Genomic DNA, 20608 nt, shown 5'->3' on the forward strand with positions numbered 1-20608 from the left:
AATGACAATCATGTCACTTTGTACATCTGTTTTCTGCAGAAGGCAACATAGCCACAAAGAATGAGCCTGAGCCAGGAGCATATGAACATGCTCACATTTTTGCATTGCAATGAAAAGTGTCTGAACAAAGGGAGTGAGAGTGAGTAAGTGTGTGTGCATTTGTCAGTGTGAGAGTTTGTCTGCAAAAGTGTGTCTATTGAGGTGTGTGCATCTGCAGTGTAGTGTAGAGAACCATTTCTGACATTCAGTTCTGGCAGCTCAGGTGGCAATTTATTTTAAGTCTATATTTGGCAGCTGTAAAGCATACATGTGTATGTTTTTTGTGTTGATCCATTTTTATTTTATTTTATTATTATTATAACAGCTCAAGGAGCAACACATTTGTGTACTTTCTAAAACATTTTGTTCTGGGGTTGGATGAATGCTTTTCTTAATTTTTTTATTCCATTCTCAGATTAATCAAAAATAAAAAAAAGAATAGACAGATTAATCCATTATTAAAATAATCATTAGTTGCAGCCCTACTTAAAACTTTTGTTCAAAAGATTTGTTTACTAATTCACAGAATGTTTTATATGTAATTGGTATGCTATTTAACTGGTCCATTACAAGGGCTATATAATTCATACCAAACACAACTACTACTCTGGTTTAATATGCTCTAATGAAGGTTATGCAAAGTCACTACTCTTATTATATAAAAAAAAAATCTAACCCCTGGATTCTCTACCATCATATCTGTATTCATCTGCATTCTGTAACTCAAATTTCCTTAAATTTAACAGTGATTAAAATGAAATCTTACTTACTGGTACTAAATCAAGATCCAAGTATTTTAATTGATATTGATAACTGTTCCATCTCCCCATCTCAGCAGGTTAAGAATCTGGGTGTAATCTTTGACAGTACCCTTTCTCATATCAATAACACTTGCCTGTAATTTCCCAAGGTCCAGACACCAGGCTGTCTGTGTTTACATGTGACTGACAGGCACCACTTGACATGAGTGAGCGGGAAAACTTTCACTTAAATTCAGCAGATACACGGACACTACCATAACAAAACACTGCAGGATTTATGACTTTTTTCCCACCTCATTTTCAGAAACTTGTGTAGCAAAGGATGGTGACAGGGAGGTGACCGGAAGGTTAAATACAATCTCAAAATCAAAATCTGTTTTCTCTGGCTTAGACACTCATTTCACTTCACTTTGACGCAGTGTCAATTATAAAGTCCAGTTTATCACAGTCCCCCTATTAGACACAGACACAGACAAAGTTAAATTCACCCTAGTTAGGCTGTCCTAGTTAGGGTACCGGGCCACTGTAGCACCAATATACCACTATAACCACATATTTCAGTATCGGTCGTACAGTGCAACCGTCTGCCGCTGCTTCTGTTTGTTTTCTTCGAGACACGGAATCAAGCACCTAGACTACTGGCAGATCCCAATGAAGAGACCAGCAAATAAATCCTGGTTCCTGACAACTGCTAAACGAGGACAAAGCAAGAAACGAACCAGAAGGTCACCACAGCCACCACCACCGTTACAACTACAGCTTCAGGGATCTTCAAGTGGACAAGTAGCATCATTATGGACACATAATCTAGACCATGACACTGACTACATCCTGGACTTCTCCAACCCTACAACTGTAGGACTTATTATTATATTGTACAAATCATCACCAGCCCTGCACTGACACAATTTGCAGGCTCACTCTACCGTGGAAGGGCGTCCCTCTCCATATCACTCCTTCCCAAGGTTTCTTCCTTTCTTTTTTTTCTCTCTTTTATTTCAGATCGCAATATATTCCCTGTCTGCTCTGACTACCTAATTTTTCAGGCAACAGCCCACTAACTCGCCCAACAGTCACCAAACTGTGGGTAGAACCTCGCCTCACCCCTAGAAGTGGCCATATGTAAATAAGCCCAGCCCTATTGGCTGCAAACGCTACACTTGTTTATGTTTTCGCAATTCCTAATAAGAGAAAACGACAATGAACAAAAGTAGCACAATGTTGTCACCATTAAATCAAACTCTCGAACATCAGTTGATGGTATTGACTATAAACTTAATATCATTGGCTACCTGTTGAAAATAATGCATTTGTGAAACGAGTGACATCAGGAGTTTTTTTTTTACATTTATTTGTGGAGTTTTGAATTTTCAAAACTCCCCAAATAAATGTAAGGGAATTCACAAATATATACAGTGATTTGTAAATGCAGGTCTATTGGTTTGTGAATTAATGTAACTGCACTGACATTTGTGCATCACAAACATTTACTTTCAAAAGTCAAAAAATGCCTTTGTGAATGGTATTACATTTATTTATTAGTCAGAAAATATATATTGTGAATCTTATTACATTTGTTGCTGAATCAAGAAATATGAAGTGAAAGTGAAGTGATTGTCATTGTGATACACAGCACAGAACACAGTGCACACAACGAAATGCGTCCTCTGCTTTTAACCCCCCCCCCAAAAAAAAAAAAACAGTCGCCTCAGATGAAACTGATTTAGGAGAGTGTAGTTCACAGAGTGATTGGTTCATTCAGGCATTGGCGACATGGCATAGTACGCGCATACAATCACTCCCTCCCTCCAGCAGCCCAGCGGCTGACAGCTCAAACGAACTGAGAAAAGAACGAATCACTTGAGAAAGTTATTCAGTTAAGTACAGTCCTTCAATAGACAAAATACGAGCATCAGGTGCGAGGGATTTACACCTGCCTGATCCGAAATACTACAGAGTCAACTAGAGTCCCCGTGTTCCCCTCCAGAGCTCGCAAGACCCTTCCAGCAGAAACATTCCCCAGTGATCATGGACCTGTCAGCAGTTCTGAGATCGCTAACCAGGTGAAAGAGAAGTATTGACTGGCATTACTGTCTGAAACACACCAGAGACGGGGAGAGAAAATTGTTCAGCACACGGAGTGGTGGATTTTATGTGATTTACTTGTACCACAATAAACTTGACAACTTCACCCCACCTCGGTCAACACTAAATTACACCCTTAAAGTTATTTATACAGTATCTATCTTTCCAGATGATAACATTACTGTTTTAAACTCCTGCAGTCTCATTCCTTGTCCTCTATTAATGGCACTACAATCTTGTGGTATATAGTCACTCTCAATATGATGCAAACTTGTTGCTGTCAGTCTAACTACACCAAACAAAAATACATAATCATTCTGCAAGGTAAAACAGGCATGAATGGAATGTTGTGAGTTTGATAGATTATTGGAGTATACACTACCAGTGAAAAGTTTGGACACCCTTACTCTGTGGTGGTTAAAGAGACCTAAGATGAAGCCATACTGAAGAATCCAATACAAGAAACATATTTACAGTAGTATTTGTTGTATCAGGAAAAAGTATGTTTGATGAATCAGGTTTTTTTTTTCCGCAGAGTTGCTTCTTGTAACCATTATGGCTGCTTTTTTCACTATTGTAATCATCAAAAGCCACTTTATGATGCTCATTAACATGAGTGAATGATAAAAAAAGTGGCGTGTGGTGGAGAGAAGCCAACAGTGTGAAATGCTGCCATGGTTCTAATGTAGTCAAATGAAAGTAAGATCTTAGGCACAATTTGTGTGTGTAATATATACCTGCAATTGTAGCATTGGTCTCCTCCTGCAGAACTCTCTCTCTCTCCGCTGCCAGACATTCCACCTCTCTCTGGTGCTGGCGCTGCAGGTCCTCAATAATATTTTTATGGCTTTCATCCATACTGCTGAAGCCTTGCTCAAATGTTGCCTAAATAATTTGACAACATGATTATGTTTGTAATAGTTATAATTAGAAAACAAATATATTTGTTCAAACAGTAATAGACTTTACACTTGTTTTTCTTAAAAATGCTTTTTGACACACTTTTGCATTATAATACTGTCCACTCACTGAAAATTTGAAATGCACTACAATAGGAAAAAAAAATATTTTTAATATTTTCAATTATAATCTGGGACACAAATTTAATAAAATAAAACAGAATGCAATGGTTTTCGAACTTCATAAACCCATATATTATTCTCAATAGAACATTGAATTCAACTGTTGATTTTACACTTACATTTACATTGACATTTAAGGCATTTGGCAAACGCCCTTATCCTGAGCAAGTTACAACTTGCTTTCATGTTACAATCAATGAAGTATTTCATGAAATATTTTAATTTGAACAATAACATGACTAATCTGTCTCTCTCTAAGTTACTCTAGATCCTGGTTCTTGGCATCGAGCTGCTGATGAGCTGTACCAACATGAAACATGCCAGAGGGTCACCACAGCCCCCAACACCATAGCGGCTAAAGCTAAAATGGACAAGCAGTGTAGACCATGTCACTGGACTAAAACCTTCAAACATGGACAGACCCTCTATACTGCCATTTGGACTTTCCTACCACTACAATTTTTTCTATATAAGAAATGTTGTTGTTGATGCTGCACAGAGGTGAACACAGACTTCTCTTCTTTTCTTACAATGCTACGTTGTATGAATATACCACCTTCTCATTCAATGTGTTTTCTTTATTTTCATGACCATTTACATTGGTAGATTCTCACTGAAGGCATCAAAACTATGAATGAACACATGTGGAGTTATGTACATAACAAAAAAAGGTGAAATAACTGAAAACATGTTTTATATTCTAGTTTCTTCAAAATAGCCACCCTTTGCTCTGATTGCTGCTTTGCACATTCTTGGCATTCTCTCTGTGAGCTTAAAGTGGTCGTCACCTGAAATGGTTTTCCAACAGTCTTGAAGGAGTTCCCAGAGCTGTTTAGCACTTGTACAAAGTGAAGTGATTGTCACATGTGATACACAGCAGCACAGCACACAATGCACACAGTGAAATTTGTCCTCTGCATTTAACCCATCACCCTGAGTGAGCAGTGGGCAGCCATGACAGGTGCCCAGGGAGCAGTGTGTGGGGATGGTTCTTTGCTCAGTGGCACCTCAGTGGTACCTTGGCGGATCGGGATTCGAACCGGCAACCTTCTGATTATGGGGCCGCTTCCTTAACCGCTAGGCCATCACTGGCCCCTTTGCCTTCACTCTGCGGTCCAGCTCACCCCAAACCATCTCGAAGTCCAGTGACTTTGGAGGCCAGGTCATCTGCTGCAGCACTCCATCACTCTCCATCTTGATCAAATAGCCCTTACACAGCCTGGAGGTGTGTTTGGGGTCATTGTCCTGTTGAGAAATAAATGATCCAACTAAACGCAAACCGGATGGGAAGGCATGTCACAGCAGGATGCTGTGGTTGCCATTCTGGTTCAGTGTGCCTTCAATTTTGAATTTGTGTCAACAGTAAAACACCCCCACACCATCACACCTCCTCCTCCATGCTTCACAGTGGGAACTAGGCATGTGGAATCCATCCATTCACCTTTCCTACGTCTCACAAAGATATGGTGGTTGGAACCAAGATCTTATCAGACCAAAGCACAGATTTCCATTCCTTGTGTTTCTTGGCTCAAACAAATCTCTTCTGCTCGTTGCCTCTCGTTTGCAGTGGTTTCCTGGCAGCTATTTGACCATGAAGGCCTGATTCGTCTTCTCTTAACAGTTGTTCTAGAGATGGGTCTGCTGCTAGAACTCTGTGTGGCATTTAACTGGTCTCTGATCTGAGCTGCTGATAACTTGCTATTTCTGAGGCTGGTGACTCGGATGAACTTGTCTTCAGAAGCAGAGGTTACTCTTGGTCTTCCTTTCCTGGGTAGGTCCTCATGTGTGCCAGTTTCGTAGTAGCGCTTGATGGTTTTTGAGACTCCACTTGGGGACACAATTAAAGTTTTTGCAATTTTCCGGACTGACTGATCTTCATTTCTTAAAGTAATGATGGCCACTCGTTTTTCTTTAGTTAGCTGATTGGTTCTTGCCATAATATGAATTTTAACAGCTGTCCAATAGGGCTGTCAGATGTGTAGTAACCTGACCTCTGCACAACACAACTGATGGTCCCAACCCCATTAATAAAGCAAGAAATTCCACAAATTAACCCTGATGAGGCATACCTGTGACGTGAAAACCATTTCAGGTGACGACCACTTGAAGCTCACAGAGAGAATGCCAAGAGTGTGCAAAGCAGTTATCAGAGCAAAGGGTGGATTTTTTGAAGAAACTAGAATATAAAACGTGTTTTCAGTTATTTCACCTTTTTTTGTTAAGTACAGAACTCCACATGTGTTCATTCATAGTTTTGATGCCTTCAGTGAGAATCTACCAATGTAAATGGTCATGAAAATAAAGAAAACACATTGAATGAGAAGGTGTCCAAACCTTTGGCCTGTGCTGTAAATAAAGATCGATTGTTTTCTATGTTTTATTTTATTCATTTTTAAATATTTTTTTTATAAAACATGGGTTAAAATAAAAGTGTATGAAGTGTCGATAGAATATTTGGCAATAGCTGAAGACAAATAAGACAAAAGAAATTTCATAGGAGAAATAACTAAACCAAAGTATTTAGAATGACCAGAGAGGTACAACTTCACTACTTTTTACTAAGACCACATACTAATTAAAGTACTAATTGTTTATTTAGCAAATTTTCGAATTTAAGGAAGTTCTTTTTTAGTGGGTGGTTGATGATTACTGGCAATGGAGAAAACTACATGACTGAATATTGATTATTTGGGAAATAAATGTATGATTGATTCATTAACAATTATTAGGTACATTTCAATTACACCCAAAACTTCTAGTTTAATCATAACTTTTTGTAGGTAAATGTTATCACCTTTAGACTCCGCAGTTCTCTGAGGTAAGAGTCTCTTAGGACTTTTGTGTCTCCTTTCATTTCTTTCCATTTGGCCAGCTCCTCCTTTAGGCTGTTAATTTCAGTCTCATGTTCTATAACTTGCACATGCATGGAGTCAGTCTTTCTATTTCCATCACAATTCATCTTGGTTGTGTCAGATGTAGGCATTATCTGTGTGTAGTATTTATGGAGTTGAGTCATCTCCTCCTCATGAATTCTCTGAAGTTCCTGCAGCTTCTCTTGCAGCTTCTCCTCCATTTTTTTGACTTCCTCTGCCTTCTGTTGGGCACTGGCTTCTGCAGCATTGCATTTCTCCTGTGCCTTTTTAAGACGGGCTAAGGCGTCTTCAAGAAAACAATTCTCCTTCTGCAAACGAGCCTCGTAGCGCTGTGCCTGCTCACGAAACAGCACCTTCATGCTTCTGCATGCTGTCTGGCACTCCCGTCTGGCTTGCTCATGCTGTGAGCGAATCACACTCACCTCTTGCTGCATGCTGTTATGCAGTCGACATGCCAGATAGGCCATCTGAGCTTCAAACAGTGCCTCATTCAGGATGGTGGGGGTCACTACACGGTCTGATTGTGTGTCCGTGACATCTGTGTGGACCTGCAGAGACAGGTTGTGTAATGCTTGGGATTGAGCATGGAGCTGCGCAACAAGGTTTTCACTTCCTCTGCAGCGCTGCTCCCTTGTCACGCACCTCCCTACCCTGTCACGCAGTTCATCACCCTCCTCAGCACCCTCTGTGTCCTGGATGTCCTGGTAAGGAGTGAGCTCTGGGTGGCTGATGTCAGCCATGGCTTGTTGCCATGGGAAGTTTATTTTGTTGTCTGCAGTCTCCCAGATGCACTCACCCAGCGTATCTTCTCTTGGTGGGTTCTCCATCCAGCCGTGAAGTTTGTATGTGATGTATGCCAGCTCTGCTCTCATGCATGCACTGTGGATTTCATTGTCTTCGAACATGAGAATGTGAGCCTTTTGTTGGTGTCTCTTTACAATGTAGGCCTGCTCATGCAGTTCCACTATGTGCCTCCGCAGTTCTATGCCTGGATGTTCCAGCGCTGCAGCCATTTTACTCAAGACCATCGAAAGCGCTAAAGCAACTTTTTCTGGTGACCCTTGAGGACCCTGCCCGTCTTCTCTTAAAACATGACACTGAGCATTAGCGTCAGCATTTTTCGACGGTTCCAGACCCTTACAAAGTTGCTGTTTGCCATGGTCCATGGTTGCCATGGTGCTTGGTTCCTGTTTGTCTTGATGCAGAAGACAGACTTCTGTTCTGCTCTGTTGCTGCTGATTTTTTAGTTGCAGGGTAATCTCTCTCAGTTTCTCCTCTGTGTCACTCAGTTTAGTCTCCAGAGCCTGTATCACATGAATCACTCTTTCTGCATCTTCTTCAAGGGGTCCTTGATCTGGGTTCTCTGCCGACTCCCCACCACTTCCCTTCCATTTTGGCCAAACAGCAGGAACTTTGAAATGCACCAAGTGTTCTTTTGACTTATCAGAGATGGCGGGTAGACCCTGATGCATGCTGCACCCAGAGACATGGCAGCATGTCTCCCTAGCCTCTTTTAGTAGATGCTCCGTCTCCTCCAGGCTGGTGCCCAGTGCGGCCATCTTTACAAGCACCTCCTGCAGCTCACGCTCCTTTTTGTCCAGCTGTTCCCTGAAGCAATCTTTTGCTGCCTGTCCTCTGCTCCGTGCACACTCAAGCTCCTCCCGCACACACTCATAGCTGTGCTCTAGGTTATAGTAGAGGGTCTCCTCACTCTGCAGACGCTCCTTCAGACGACCTACCTCCCCTTCTGATTCCTCCAGTTGGCTCTGCAGCTCCACACACGTTCTCTCCAGCCTGCTGTGTTTAGTCTGGAGCTCAGCATCCCACTGGTACTTCTGTTGCTGGAGCTGATCCTCCAGCTCCTTGCTTCTTTGCTCAGAGATCTCCAGGCTAGCCCCTAGGCTCCTCCGCTCCCTTTCCTGGCTCTCCTGCAAAAGGAGAAGATGCTTCTGTAGACGCTGCTCCTTCTGTTCCCGCGTGTCCTCCATGGACTGAAGGAGCTCAGTTGTCTCTGTCAGGTTACTCCGCAGCTCCTTTATCACTTTCTCTTTTTCCTGTAAAGCATGTTCTGCCCATTGAAGCTTAGACTCCAGACTCCGTAGTTGGAACTCTGCATCCTGTAGCTTGGACTCGGTCACCTCCTGCTTCTTTTTTCTTTCACTCATTTCAGAATAGACTCGGTCCTTATAGTGCTGAAACTCCTCCCTCTGTGCTAAAGCCTGGCTGCGTTCCAAATCTAGTTCTCTACACAAAGTTTGTAGCTCTCCCTCAAACTCCCATAAGTCAGTCTGAACAGATGAAGAAAAGGAAGTGCAGGACAAAGGGGCAATTTGCTGTATGAGAAAGATTGTTAAAAGTAGATTTCAGTTTAGCTGACCTCTTAATTTTAACAACACGCTGATATGAGAGTGATTTCTTACCTGTGGTGAATTATCCTCTGATCTTTCTGTTTCATTCTCCACAGTGTTCTGAAAACTTTGTATTGGCTTCTTTTGCTCTATTCGATGTTCTAAGTCACAGCCATCACACAGCTCACTGTCAGCATCTGACTCCTTGGGGGTAGCAGGAATAAATGTATGTGCACGATAGGCAGCATGTGAAGCTTGGTGACTTGGGACAAAGCCTGCCCCTTTCCCTGTGGAGTCTCTGATTTGATCTCTAAAAGAAGACTTGGTGGACACATTGAGACTTGGTGGACACATTGTTTTGGCTGGATCTTTCCTCTTCAGATGTTTAAAATGAATCTCTGCCCAGTCTTTAGTTTTATGTTGTCCATCTGTGTGGTGGTCGTAGATATGACTCTTTTTCTCACCCTCTGTTTGACACGGCTCTCCCTGGAGGGTGCATCCCGTCCCTACTGGATGATTAGGTAGAACGCAACTGGGAAACACCAAATCAGACACAGACAAAAACTGATATGTGAACAGAGTAAAATGTGCTAAATGTACATATTACATACACAAATGAAACAGACCTGGATTCGTAAAAGTGGGAAACTGAAACTGTTTTTAGGTTAGCATGGAAAGAAATAAGAAAGCAAGATCGAAGATTGGATGGTAAACGCACTGTTTCATTTAACTCAGAAACTCTAAATTAAGTCAGGTTCCCAAAAGACAGTTTTGGATGCTTTACATCAAATTATTCTTTGTTAGCTTGTTTTCTGTGGCTCGCTTATGCTCTGAAAATACATTCACTGTGTCATTTGCTCTCAATGTTTTTCCTTTCCCCCTTTTTTAATATATTTAAAATTATTACTTTGAAATGATTTGGAAACACCAACAAAATCTATTAAAATATATTCTGTGTAAATGTGTTACCGTATTAAATCAGATGCATAAGGAGGCCGCACATTCTTCATCATTGCTTGAATCCAGTTCTGTCGTATTCCAGAAGTCATTGCACAAAGAGTAAACACTCCCTCTTTGGTCTAAAGAAAAAGAAAATATATTATATATATATATATATTCCCCTCATATATATATATATATATATATATATATATATATATATATATATATATATATATATATATATATATATATATGAGGGGATATATATGACAATATATCTAAAGAAATTAATAATGGCGGAATTGGTGGAGTACTGTAAAGCAAACTTGTTTTTTTAAACTAAATTCAAAATAATTCAGAATTTGGATTGTCCAGAAATGTAAAAGTAAAAAATAAAACCTGCTGCACTCACATGGATCTGAAAACCAAAATTCTTCTGCACTGGGAAATCTGTAACATCATAACACGTAGCCAGGCTTATCTCTCCATCCAGATCTGCAGCCTGTGGGTGGTGAGTTCAAAAAGATCAACGAGACGTTTGCTTCATATCATAGTGCCGTCAAATGTCTGCCCCCACACGCACCTCCTCAGCAACAGAGTCTCTGTAGAATTGCAAACTCTTGTCATTCAGGACAAACCAATGCTTCCTCCACTAAAAATAAAAGTGTTAAAAGCTTAATTAAAATGGGAATTATATACAAATAAGTATTACAGATTCATATGTTGTTCAGCTGTGTACGTGAAATGTTTCAGATGCTCACATGTCCACCTTCACCCAGGATATTCATCCAGCCCCTCTTAAGACTCACAAGATCTTGATGCTAAAGAAAGCAATTACCGTTATTATAAACACTTGTAACCACTTCCAAAATGCTGTATGATTATTCACAGTACTGTGTGAAAAAAACTTTCAACTAAGAATGCTTTAAATTTGCATTCACAATTTGTTAAATTGTGTATTCATAGACTAACAAAATGCAGTGAACAAATGAATAAAATTGTGAATGAATGAACAGAACAGAAATCAATATTTGGTGTGACCACCCTTTGCATTTTCTTGTACACTTTTTGTGCTGGTAGGTTTTTCAGAACAGACCTCTGACCTACTGATTTCCTGTGCCTGTTGACTTCCTCAAATTCCTTCCTTCATGTAATCCCAGACAGACTTCCAAGACTCACTGTTGTTCTTCTCACTGAAGATTGAACCTTGCCTGTATGTTTGGGATCATTGTCCTGCTGCAGAATACTTTGGAGCCAATCATATGTAGGGTGGTAGTAGCCTAGTGGGTAACACACTCGCCTATGAATCGGGAGGCCCGGGTTCGAATCCCACTCACTACCATTGTGTCCCTGAGCAAGACACTTAACCCTAAGTTGCTCCAGGGAGACTGTCCCTGTAACTACTGATTGTAAGTCGCTCTGGATAAGGGCGTCTGATAAATCAGATGGCCTAATCAATGTAAAAGTGCACTTTTTGTTTGCTTTTTTATTTTCTTTAGTGTTCTATCTTCATTTTTTCTGATATACTCAATTTAAGGAGCGTTATAATTTAGAATAAAAAAATTATACTAATAGAGCATGCAGTTGCAGAGTTTTGTGTATGTCCACAGGGGCCCAGAGCTGAACTGGTTAATGCCCTATCTTGCCATTGTGACAATGAAGGGAAATTATCTTAATGGGTTTTAGTCCATGTGTCACGAAACTATCATCCACAACCTCCCATTGTTCTCAGTATGACTGTTCCCCACCTAGTTTTAAGACTCCTACACAGCTGTTTCAGTTTCAGTAAATGACTGTGTTTAAACTTACATGTGAAACTGATGATCATTAGCACCTGTTTGGTATAATTGATAAACCTGAATATAATCCTACAAAACGAATGCCATCATGCAGATGCACATATAAGTGTCAGGATCCGGTCCGAAATGGGGGTTACTCCGGTCCGGATCAGGATCCGGACCGGAGTTTAATTGTTGTGCTGTGTAATGTTCCCTAATCGTTTTCACCTGTGTTAATTGTATAAAGCTGCCCTGTTCGTTTCTGTCCGCTGTCAGGTCTTTGAAGTTATGTTCCGTGTTCACCAGTGTCTACGTCTCGGATGTCTCCCCTGTCCTGTGATTCACCATTAAACCCCTGTTCCGTGATGTCAGGTGAAAGCGTCCTCCATTCCTCGTCACTCTTCGTCCTCCTCTCCGTATGCCCGCATGGACGTGACAATAAGAAATTATGATGGTTTGAAGACAAAGGGTAGTAGCACCAAATAATGGTATTCCTTTTGTTTTCTCACTTTGCATTTTGTAAATTGCTAAAGAAACTATTGCTATTTTGATTTCAAAATTCTTTTAGTATTCATTCTTCAGCATTTTTAAAACCTTGGCACAGTACTGTAAATGCTATGACTGACTGTGGTTTTGGCCTTAGATCGTCTCTGGTCCAATGATTTGGAGCGCCGATTACGGGAGGAAGAGAATCCATAAGCTGAGCACTCTTGCGCAGTGTGTAGTTCCTACGAGACCGGAAGCATAGGGATGCACAATCCATACTTATCAACACAACAGCATCATCCTAAATGACCACTAAAACATCAACATCAGTACAGGATTATTGGAATAGAATAACAGGTAAGAAAGAAATGAACATGAGTACTATGATATTGTTTGGGCTAACCAGTTCCTTGTTGAAGTGACTTTGGCTCAACTTTGTAGTGGAAGAGGAGGAAGGCATTGTTGAAGTAGTTTGTGTTGGTCTTCCAGAGTCCCTCCCAACCTGACCCATGACCTGTGACTTCCTAGGACACACCACAACCAAAATACTTTTTTTTTTTTTTTTTCTGCATCAGACATTAAAAGTTCCACCTGTAATGCATTTGGTATGAACGTGGTCAAGAATTAAGTTTAAAAACATGGAAAAACTAAATCAGGAAATTACAGGATTCAGATAAAACATATTGGTTTTACTCTACATGAATGTGACTATGATGCCCTGAAAATACATTTGATCTCCATTACATAAACCTATTTGAGGTTTGGGATCTGGGCTTTACCTGTGCTCAGTCAAACAATCTGTTGACCTCCTGTTTTCTTGGACTGGCTTCCTGGTGTGTGTTTATGTGTGTTTTACTGTGGTCAGTGTGTGTGGTGCTGAGTAATGGTTGTGTGTTTGCTCTGTGTTAAGCAGTCTTCACAGACGTGGTGTCTTTCATCTTGCCATATTCGACCCAAGAGATTTTGATCACATTGTTAACTGCTTGACTGGTTCAGTAGGGAAATGGTCTGGGGGAGCAGAATCAGAATTGAGTGAAACCTTACTCTGAGTCATTGGAAACTGGAAGGAAGGAGGCATCTAGTTTTCCTTTCTTCAGTATAGAATTGCCACTGTCTAAGACAACTCTATAGTCTGAAAGAAACAAAAATGTGATGTTTAGATTACAAATCTTAATAGATGAATAATAAAATGTAAAATCGGTAGATGAGGACTTGCTCTTACCTTGGGTGCTGGAGCAATGGTGGGGCTGGCTGACTGCACTGGAGTGGGAGGGGCTACAGTAGACATCCCTTCCTCTCTCTCTCCCCCTGAAGTCATCCTGAAATATCTCATGAGGGGAGGCAATAGCACACTGGGTCTTCCCTGTGCTGCCTTTCACACCTTTTCCAGAGCTAAATCTGTCACCATCACTGCAGTTCGTTATGCCCAGTTTAGGACTTTGACTGTTTCCTGAACCTGTTCCCTGTTCAGAGATGGGGACAAGAGAATGATTTGTTGCAGAATGTGAAGGAGAGGAAGAGAAATAGGGGGGCATTGGTGGTTCAGAGGCACTGAGAATCACACACACTCTCTCGCACTGCTTACTCAATTGGATTGACGCTGAGAAAAGTCAAAGCTCTACTCAAATAAACACACACACATACTTCCACTGTGCTGCCAAGTGCTTTCTATGCCTTCATTCTAGGGGAGTACCCTATAATCTGATCAGATCACTGCAGCCTAATTCTGCCATCTGACCAACCTTTAATCACACAGAGAAGTATATGGAATGGCCAATCACATCTCACAGTTTCACACACACACACTGGTTCACTAGCAGCATCCATTAATCAGAGGGTGGCGTGGGGGTGGCCGGATGAGTAAATCAGACAGACAGAGTGCTGATGAAGGAGTTCGCTCTTTTAGCAAGCAGCTGGGTTTACTGCATCAAATATCTACCTCCACAAGACCATGGAGCATTTGGATTCTATAAATACAGTGTTTCAGTTTCAGGTGATGGTTGAAAATCTGTACAATTAAATGATTAAGAACCACAGAAAGATGATTTTGCAAAATCACAACAAAGTTATGTATAACCAGGGAAAAATTACAAGGTTATTGAATGCAGTTGTACTTTGAGCATTTTGGACATTTGTGTGTGTATTTGTATCTGTTACCTGTGAAGTGTTTTGTTCTGTCCCCCTCTTTGGTTCTTTCTTCCTCTGACTGTGTTCAGTTTTGCTGGTTCTTGAGTGTAAGAGCAAAGAGTTCTGCCACCTATTTCATGCATACACACACAGGGGTATTGTGCTGATCCAATGCCGATACAGAGATTCATTGTGACTTATCATATAATGTACATATAATGTACTGCAGTTCACAAATTATAGCAATATACAGCAAAAAGTCACAAAGCAATAAAATCTACATCTCTTTGGTCTATAAGGCAAACACACACAGTCTTCTGTCTTACTTCTGTTTCCTGGACATGGTCTGTTCCTGGTTGGTCTTCTCTCCGGTTCGGTCAATCTACAACTTACCAGATCCTGGGCCGACACAGAATTATAGCTCACTCAGTGCACATGCACAAGTGTAATCCCAGAGTTGGCTCCCTTCATTACACTCTTACAGGATTACCACAGTCTACTTTAGATTTACTGATTAATAACACTTAAGAGGAAACATCGGGATTAAATTGAGAGAAAGGTGTGTTGATGCAATGATGAAATACTCAAATTACCAAATATTATTTCAGCATAAAATGGCGTTCCAGAGTATGTTTGGAAGATTCATAAGTTCCCACAAGTCTCAGAAAAGACAGAAATTTTTGTATATTCAGAAAATACGAAATTCACTCATCAATCTCTCATCCATTACTTTTTGATTATAAAATAAGGCCAAGGCCGCAGAAGAGGAAAAAACAAAATCAGTTTATTACATTCATAATGTGATATACATCCATCCTGATGACTGATGATTGATTTTTTATTTTAGACAACAATTACCAAAACTGTAAAAAATAGATTTATATAACAGAGAATAATGTGCTGTATATATGATGTAATTGGATCTGGATGTATGTGTGTATTGGTCTGACATTTTTTGGTTCTGGAAATGGTTGCTTAATCACACATATAAGGACTATTATTATTTGTTCTGTAACCCAATTGAATCCACCTTTATTTTCTGCCTTTTCATCACCTCCTCCAGTTCAGTGGCTTTCCTCGCATCCTAAAGAATGAACACATTGATTTGGTGTTAAAGCTGAGCTCTGGTTTTCCTGCTTGTTTTTCTGCTGCTTTTCATGTTACCTCAAGCAGAGCTTTCTGCACCATAATTTGGCTGTACACTCTAGAGCCCTCTTCTGGAGAGACCATGAGCAGCTCATCTTTTTTCAGGGAGAAGAGCTGAGCGCAAGACAGGATGCTTAGACTCTGCACAGTTCTTTCAAAAGAGAAGAGGACATGTTACAGTTTGAAATGAAAACTGATGATATAAATGAATGCTGGAATTTGCCTTCTGACCATTAGTGACCTCTAAAGTGACCTATTTACATGTGTAAAAAAAAAAGTCATTGCATTTTGAGGCTGCATTCTCTGAGCTGCCAGTCCAATATTCCATAAGAAACTAGTATTCATTTGAAAATTGTTTTATTTTTTTCCTATACTCCCAACAGTAGTATAATAAAGCACATTTTAATAAAGCAGGGTGGTAGTAGCCTAGCGGGTAAAACACTCGCCTATGAATCTGAAGACCCAGGTTCAAATCCCACTTACTACCATTGTGTCCCTGAGCAAGACACTTAACCCTGAGTGTCTCCGGGGGGGGACTGTCCCTGTAACTACTGATTGTAAGTCGCTCTGGATAAGGGCGTCTGAAAAATGCTGTAAAATGTAATTTTCCTGTGTGTTCATAATAGATATATTATCAGTTAGTATTATCATGTAGTTCCCCTCTTGACAGGCATCTGGAGTTTGCCCTGTCAGGTGAAGTGGACTGAGAGTGTGTGTGTGTGTCTGTGCATGTATAAGTACTCACTGACTACTGAAGCCTCTACTATGCAGCCAGCTCTCAACCTCTACTGGGCTGGACTGGTAATTGATGGGTGGAGATGTGTTGGAGGTGCAGACCACAGATGAGGGTCGTACAGATAGCGACCGTGCAACACCACTGGCCAGACGCTCCCTGAGCTCGTCATTCAAAACAACTGTAGTTCAAAAGGTGAGTTTGGGATGGTTGCAATGTGATGGAAAACAAACTCTGTGTGGCTCCAATGGACTGAATCTGTTTTTTTTTTTTTAAGCTTCCACACAGTTTAAATTGATCGTCAACGAATTATGCTCAATGCCAATTAAGTATATACTGTAACTGTGTGCACATTGTGCTCATATTTTTTTCTGCGTGTTTGTGTCTCTACCTCTGTCCTCCTTATTTACTGTAGGGGGCATGGTCAGTGATCGGGGGTCCTTGGATGTTGGACTGGTCTCTTTTGGACTGGTTGGGCTGTATGAAAATCTTTTGCTTGGGGGAAGAATAGGAGCCTTCTGGTCAGAGGGAAAAGGGACATTATAAAAATACTGCTACCTAACATACATACATAAAGGGTCTCTCCTTTTAAACCAAGATCTATTCATAGAAATGAAAAAAGTGGTTTCAAAGATGTCTATGAAATTGATTCTAAACCAAATATTAAGACAGTCTGACCTTGTAGGTTTTATTAGCATAATTCAAACTACAGACCAATACTGAGGTACCTTGGAATGTCTTCTTCGTGATGGGTCAGCCTCAGCCATTTTCAAGGCTGACAGTGGCTCCAGAATATTATGAGGCACAAATCCAATCTCATCATAGCTGTTTTTACATTTCCACCAGTTTTTGGAGGATTCAAGCACCTGTTCCGGAGAGTCCAGCATATCACCAGATGAATGACAAATGCTGGGATTTTGTTGTGATTTTGCATCATTAATGAATCACTTAAAAAGAATCATTTTTGCTAATAAAATTAATGAATAGAAAATATGAAAGCAATCAGAATAAAACCTCCAGAGTTTCTCCTTGAAGCACTGAAAGCTCGCTGCTGTTTCTTGCTACAAAATCATAACTGCAGCAGTACAGTCTCTCATCCTCTGGGAGGCCACCTCCCCTATCCCTATAAAACACAAACACGCAAACAGACACACCAAAAATGCCTTCACTGACATAACCAACCATCAGTTATGTTATTATCTCCTTCTCCTTCTTCACACTCAGCTTCCCCTGATCCTAAATTATATTTTTTTCCCAAGCCACAGTGTCAGAAACTTACATTTCACAGGCTGGTAGTGTTTGGGTAGCAGGGCTGTCTGTGTCCTGGTGGTAAAAGACAAATTGGGATAAGCTGGAGACTCACTGTATCAGTGGTGCATGATTTATAATCCAGGACAATTACCTCTGTATTATTTATTGAAGCCTCCTGTTTTGTGCAAGGCTTTCCTTCAAAATCAAATTCCTGTGGCTGCCATCCGCTCAGGAAGATCGGTGAGTACGGAGCGGCGGAGCAGCCAAGCTGGCCACTGTGGTTCACCACAACCCAGAAGACAGTTACTTTATGCTATTAAAATGTGCAGGTAACTATGGGCCTGGATATTGTTCGTGTGATCACTGACCAGGGTGTATTCCAGTTGGATCCCAGTGAGGACCACAGCTCCCTCTCATCTGCTGTAAGGCATTTTTGTAGCAGGGTTACAGCTCCACCACTCAAGCCTGGACTGGAGACAGAGGCAGCTATGGTCGGGCTCCCTGTAGTCTTCACCAACTGACCAGCACGGACACAGAGAGAGAGAGGAAATAATGTCTAAATGTCTGTTAGCAAGTTACTATTCAGTGTTGGCTGTTACAGGTCATTTCCAAACATGGCAGAAATATGTGTGTGTGTGTGTGTGTGTGTGTGTGTGTGTGTGTGTGTGTGTGTGTGTTAGAGAGGAAAAATACCAGCTTCAGTGGAACAAACAAGTGATGAATCAACTCTTCTGAGTTTGGCTCTGCAATTGAATCTTCCAAGCCACTCTGCAAATTGGACAATTTTCATTATTGTATTTTTTAAAGGATTTTTTTCCTAAAGGAAGAGTCTTACCAACAGACTCAGGGATAATTTGAGTTTCTGGAAAATGTCCACAAACTCCTCCTCTGAAGGGGGACAGGCTTTCGCTGCCAGTAACTCATCTGCCCATATAAAACAGATGATGGAGGTAGCATGTGAGTGCATAGTAACATATTTCTGTGTTCTTGCTCTGAGAGCCCACACTGTCTGCTTACCCTTTTTTTGCTTTTTGCTGCTCTTCCTGCTCTTTTTCTTAGACTTCTGCTGTAGAATACACTGTGCCTCAGCGGCCTGCTGCAGGCGGCTCATAAAACTCTCCACATCCTCAAAACAGTGATTCAGGAGCTCCTGAGAGAAGGGGAGACAGACAGACAGACAGAGGTAAACAGGTTGATCACTCAAGTAGATATTTTGCTATAAATGTCTCTGGTAAAAGTTGAATACTGATGTGAAGTGAAAGTTTTGACATTGTGATCCACAGCATAGCACCGCACATTGTGCACACAGCCAAATGTGACCTATGCATTTAACCCATCACCCTTAGTGAGCAGTGGGCAGCCATGAAAGGTGTGTGGAACCAGTGTGACCTCAGTGGAAACTTTCAGTTCCTTAGCTGCTAGGCCACCACTGTCCCACTTTCAAAGCCCACTTTCTTTTAACTTTAAAGAATAAAAGTAAAAAGTAGCCGCTGGTGAGGACTTCTGGATAATTCAGATTACCTGTATGAGTTTGCGTGTGTGTGTAAGTGTGTGAGAGCCATTGTGATTGTGCAACTGCTTGCTAGAGAGCACACAGAAACTGTGAGACTGTTTCCAGCGCTGCAGAGTTCTTCTCTAGTGACTGATATTTTCTGTTTGTGACAGTCACTGATTACAGTAAATCTGAATATGCTGAGACCACAGCAGAGTAAATCCAATGAAATGAACTATTACTGTGAAGAATCTCTGCCACACTGTTTACCCAGCTATCTCCTGATTATTGGGACCTAATCACTCATAGCTGCCGCACATTAGAGTCAAGTGATCAGGACCCCTTATAAATAAACCTGCAGGACACATAGATGCCATAATGTTCATACAATGCTTTCTGTTTCATTTATGTAGGTTTAGGCCAGTGTGCCTTATTCATTTATTAAATTTAACTTTTTCTCAAATGTTAAAGCGTTTCCTCAAAATCTCAAGGATTTTTTTTAGGAAAAGAAATTGTTCCGTTGAAATCTTGATGAAAATTAAGATGTGATCTAAAGCAGACAAAAAGTTCAAATTGCATGTCCTATGCGCAACTGCATATGTCAGTTTGGTTTTCCTCTTGTCACATGTTGCATGTATGAACATGATCAATTGAAGCTTCCTGATTGGTGAAGGTCACATTAGCTGACACACCCATGCAGGTCTACGAAAATGCCCTTTTCAAAATGAGGTTGCTTAGGATTTATTGTATTAGTGTGCATAAAATACAAGCTTGATTTGTGAATTTTAAAAAATGTAATAAAAAAAAAACAATTTAAACATGTCTCTCTCTCTCTCACCACTTCTCTCTCAGCATGATTCACAGAAGCACTTGTCTTCCCAGCACTGTTTCCATTCACTGAAAAGAAAGGTTTAGTCATTAAAATGTGTTCTCGGCATGCATATTTGTGGAGTAATTAATGAATGCTTACGGGGAAATGCATATGGAGCAGACTCCATCTGGGAGAGAGAATATAATTTAAAATATACTTCTATCTTTTTGCACACTTTAACACTGTATCCAAGACATCTGAAAAAATCTATAGGAATATCTCAGACCTGCAGCCAAAACAAAAACAATACTGTAGCACATAATGTATATTTCCTTTAGTAAAGTATATGAAAGTAAACAGCATTTTTAGAAACAGGGCAGTCTTTGTGTACAGGGAAGCAGGAAGGTATATTTACTATATCATTTATGTGTCTTCTTAAGCTATGTTTGCATGATCATGCTGTTCCTTTCCCACAATAATTGCATCATTACTGAAGAATTGAATAAAAATAAATACAAATACGGGTATAAAGGTAGAATGTCAGACTTACCATGCATGTTTGTGTATGTGAGCAGGATGGTATGTCGTAGTTTCCTTTGGTTTTGCCTCATAAAGATACACAGGAACAAGAAAAACAAGTTTGACTCATGACTG

At 40.6% G+C, this 20608-nt stretch overlaps 2 protein-coding genes across 3 annotated transcripts in view; both read right to left on the reverse strand.

The window, feature by feature from the left end:
* LOC114782947 (golgin subfamily B member 1) overlaps positions 1-15589 on the reverse strand; it is a 23241-nt gene extending 7652 nt beyond the window's left edge. For both annotated transcript variants that reach the window (XR_003748282.1, XM_028968606.1), the window contains exons 1-14: positions 15552-15589; positions 14848-14920; positions 14552-14651; positions 13617-13857; positions 13439-13526; positions 12798-12918; positions 12535-12636; positions 10892-10951; positions 10714-10782; positions 10543-10632; positions 10158-10267; positions 9261-9720; positions 6762-9173; positions 3623-3770 (exon numbers count right to left, since the gene is read on the reverse strand). Coding sequence is in view for 1 of the 2 variants with exons in the window: in XM_028968606.1 (XP_028824439.1) it covers positions 3623-3770; positions 6762-9173; positions 9261-9720; positions 10158-10267; positions 10543-10632; positions 10714-10782; positions 10892-10951; positions 12535-12636; positions 12798-12918; positions 13439-13526; positions 13617-13857; positions 14552-14651; positions 14848-14864 (4018 nt within the window). In the remaining variant the exon portion in view is untranslated. The remainder of the gene's footprint in view (positions 1-3622; positions 3771-6761; positions 9174-9260; positions 9721-10157; positions 10268-10542; positions 10633-10713; positions 10783-10891; positions 10952-12534; positions 12637-12797; positions 12919-13438; positions 13527-13616; positions 13858-14551; positions 14652-14847; positions 14921-15551) is intronic.
* Positions 15283-20574, reverse strand: eps8l1a (EPS8 signaling adaptor L1a). The gene is made up of 15 exons (XM_028968607.1): positions 20505-20574; positions 20114-20141; positions 19982-20040; positions 18669-18801; positions 18487-18575; positions 18345-18419; positions 18020-18168; positions 17803-17926; positions 17680-17723; positions 17415-17523; positions 17129-17266; positions 16792-16918; positions 16413-16581; positions 15686-15818; positions 15283-15605 (listed from the first exon to the last, which is right to left on the reverse strand). Exons 1-15 carry the CDS (start codon positions 20505-20507, stop codon positions 15522-15524), a joined length of 1464 nt encoding a protein of 487 aa, XP_028824440.1. The 5' UTR covers positions 20508-20574; the 3' UTR covers positions 15283-15521.
* Positions 20575-20608: the final 34 nt, after the last annotated feature.

This window comes from Denticeps clupeoides, unplaced genomic scaffold, assembly GCF_900700375.1.
Source record: "Denticeps clupeoides unplaced genomic scaffold, fDenClu1.1, whole genome shotgun sequence".
In the NCBI taxonomy this organism is placed as follows: Eukaryota; Metazoa; Chordata; class Actinopteri; order Clupeiformes; family Denticipitidae; genus Denticeps; species Denticeps clupeoides.

Excerpts from the sequence above, each read along its gene's own strand:
- eps8l1a (XM_028968607.1), bottom strand. Across the intron at positions 20,041-20,113 it reads TGCTCCATATGCATTTCCCC|TGAATGGAAACAGTGCTGGG; the intron begins GTAAGCATTCAT and ends CTTTCTTTTCAG. Across the intron at positions 17,927-18,019 it reads TCCAACTGGAATACACCCTG|TGGCCAGCTTGGCTGCTCCG; the intron begins GTCAGTGATCAC and ends GGTGAACCACAG.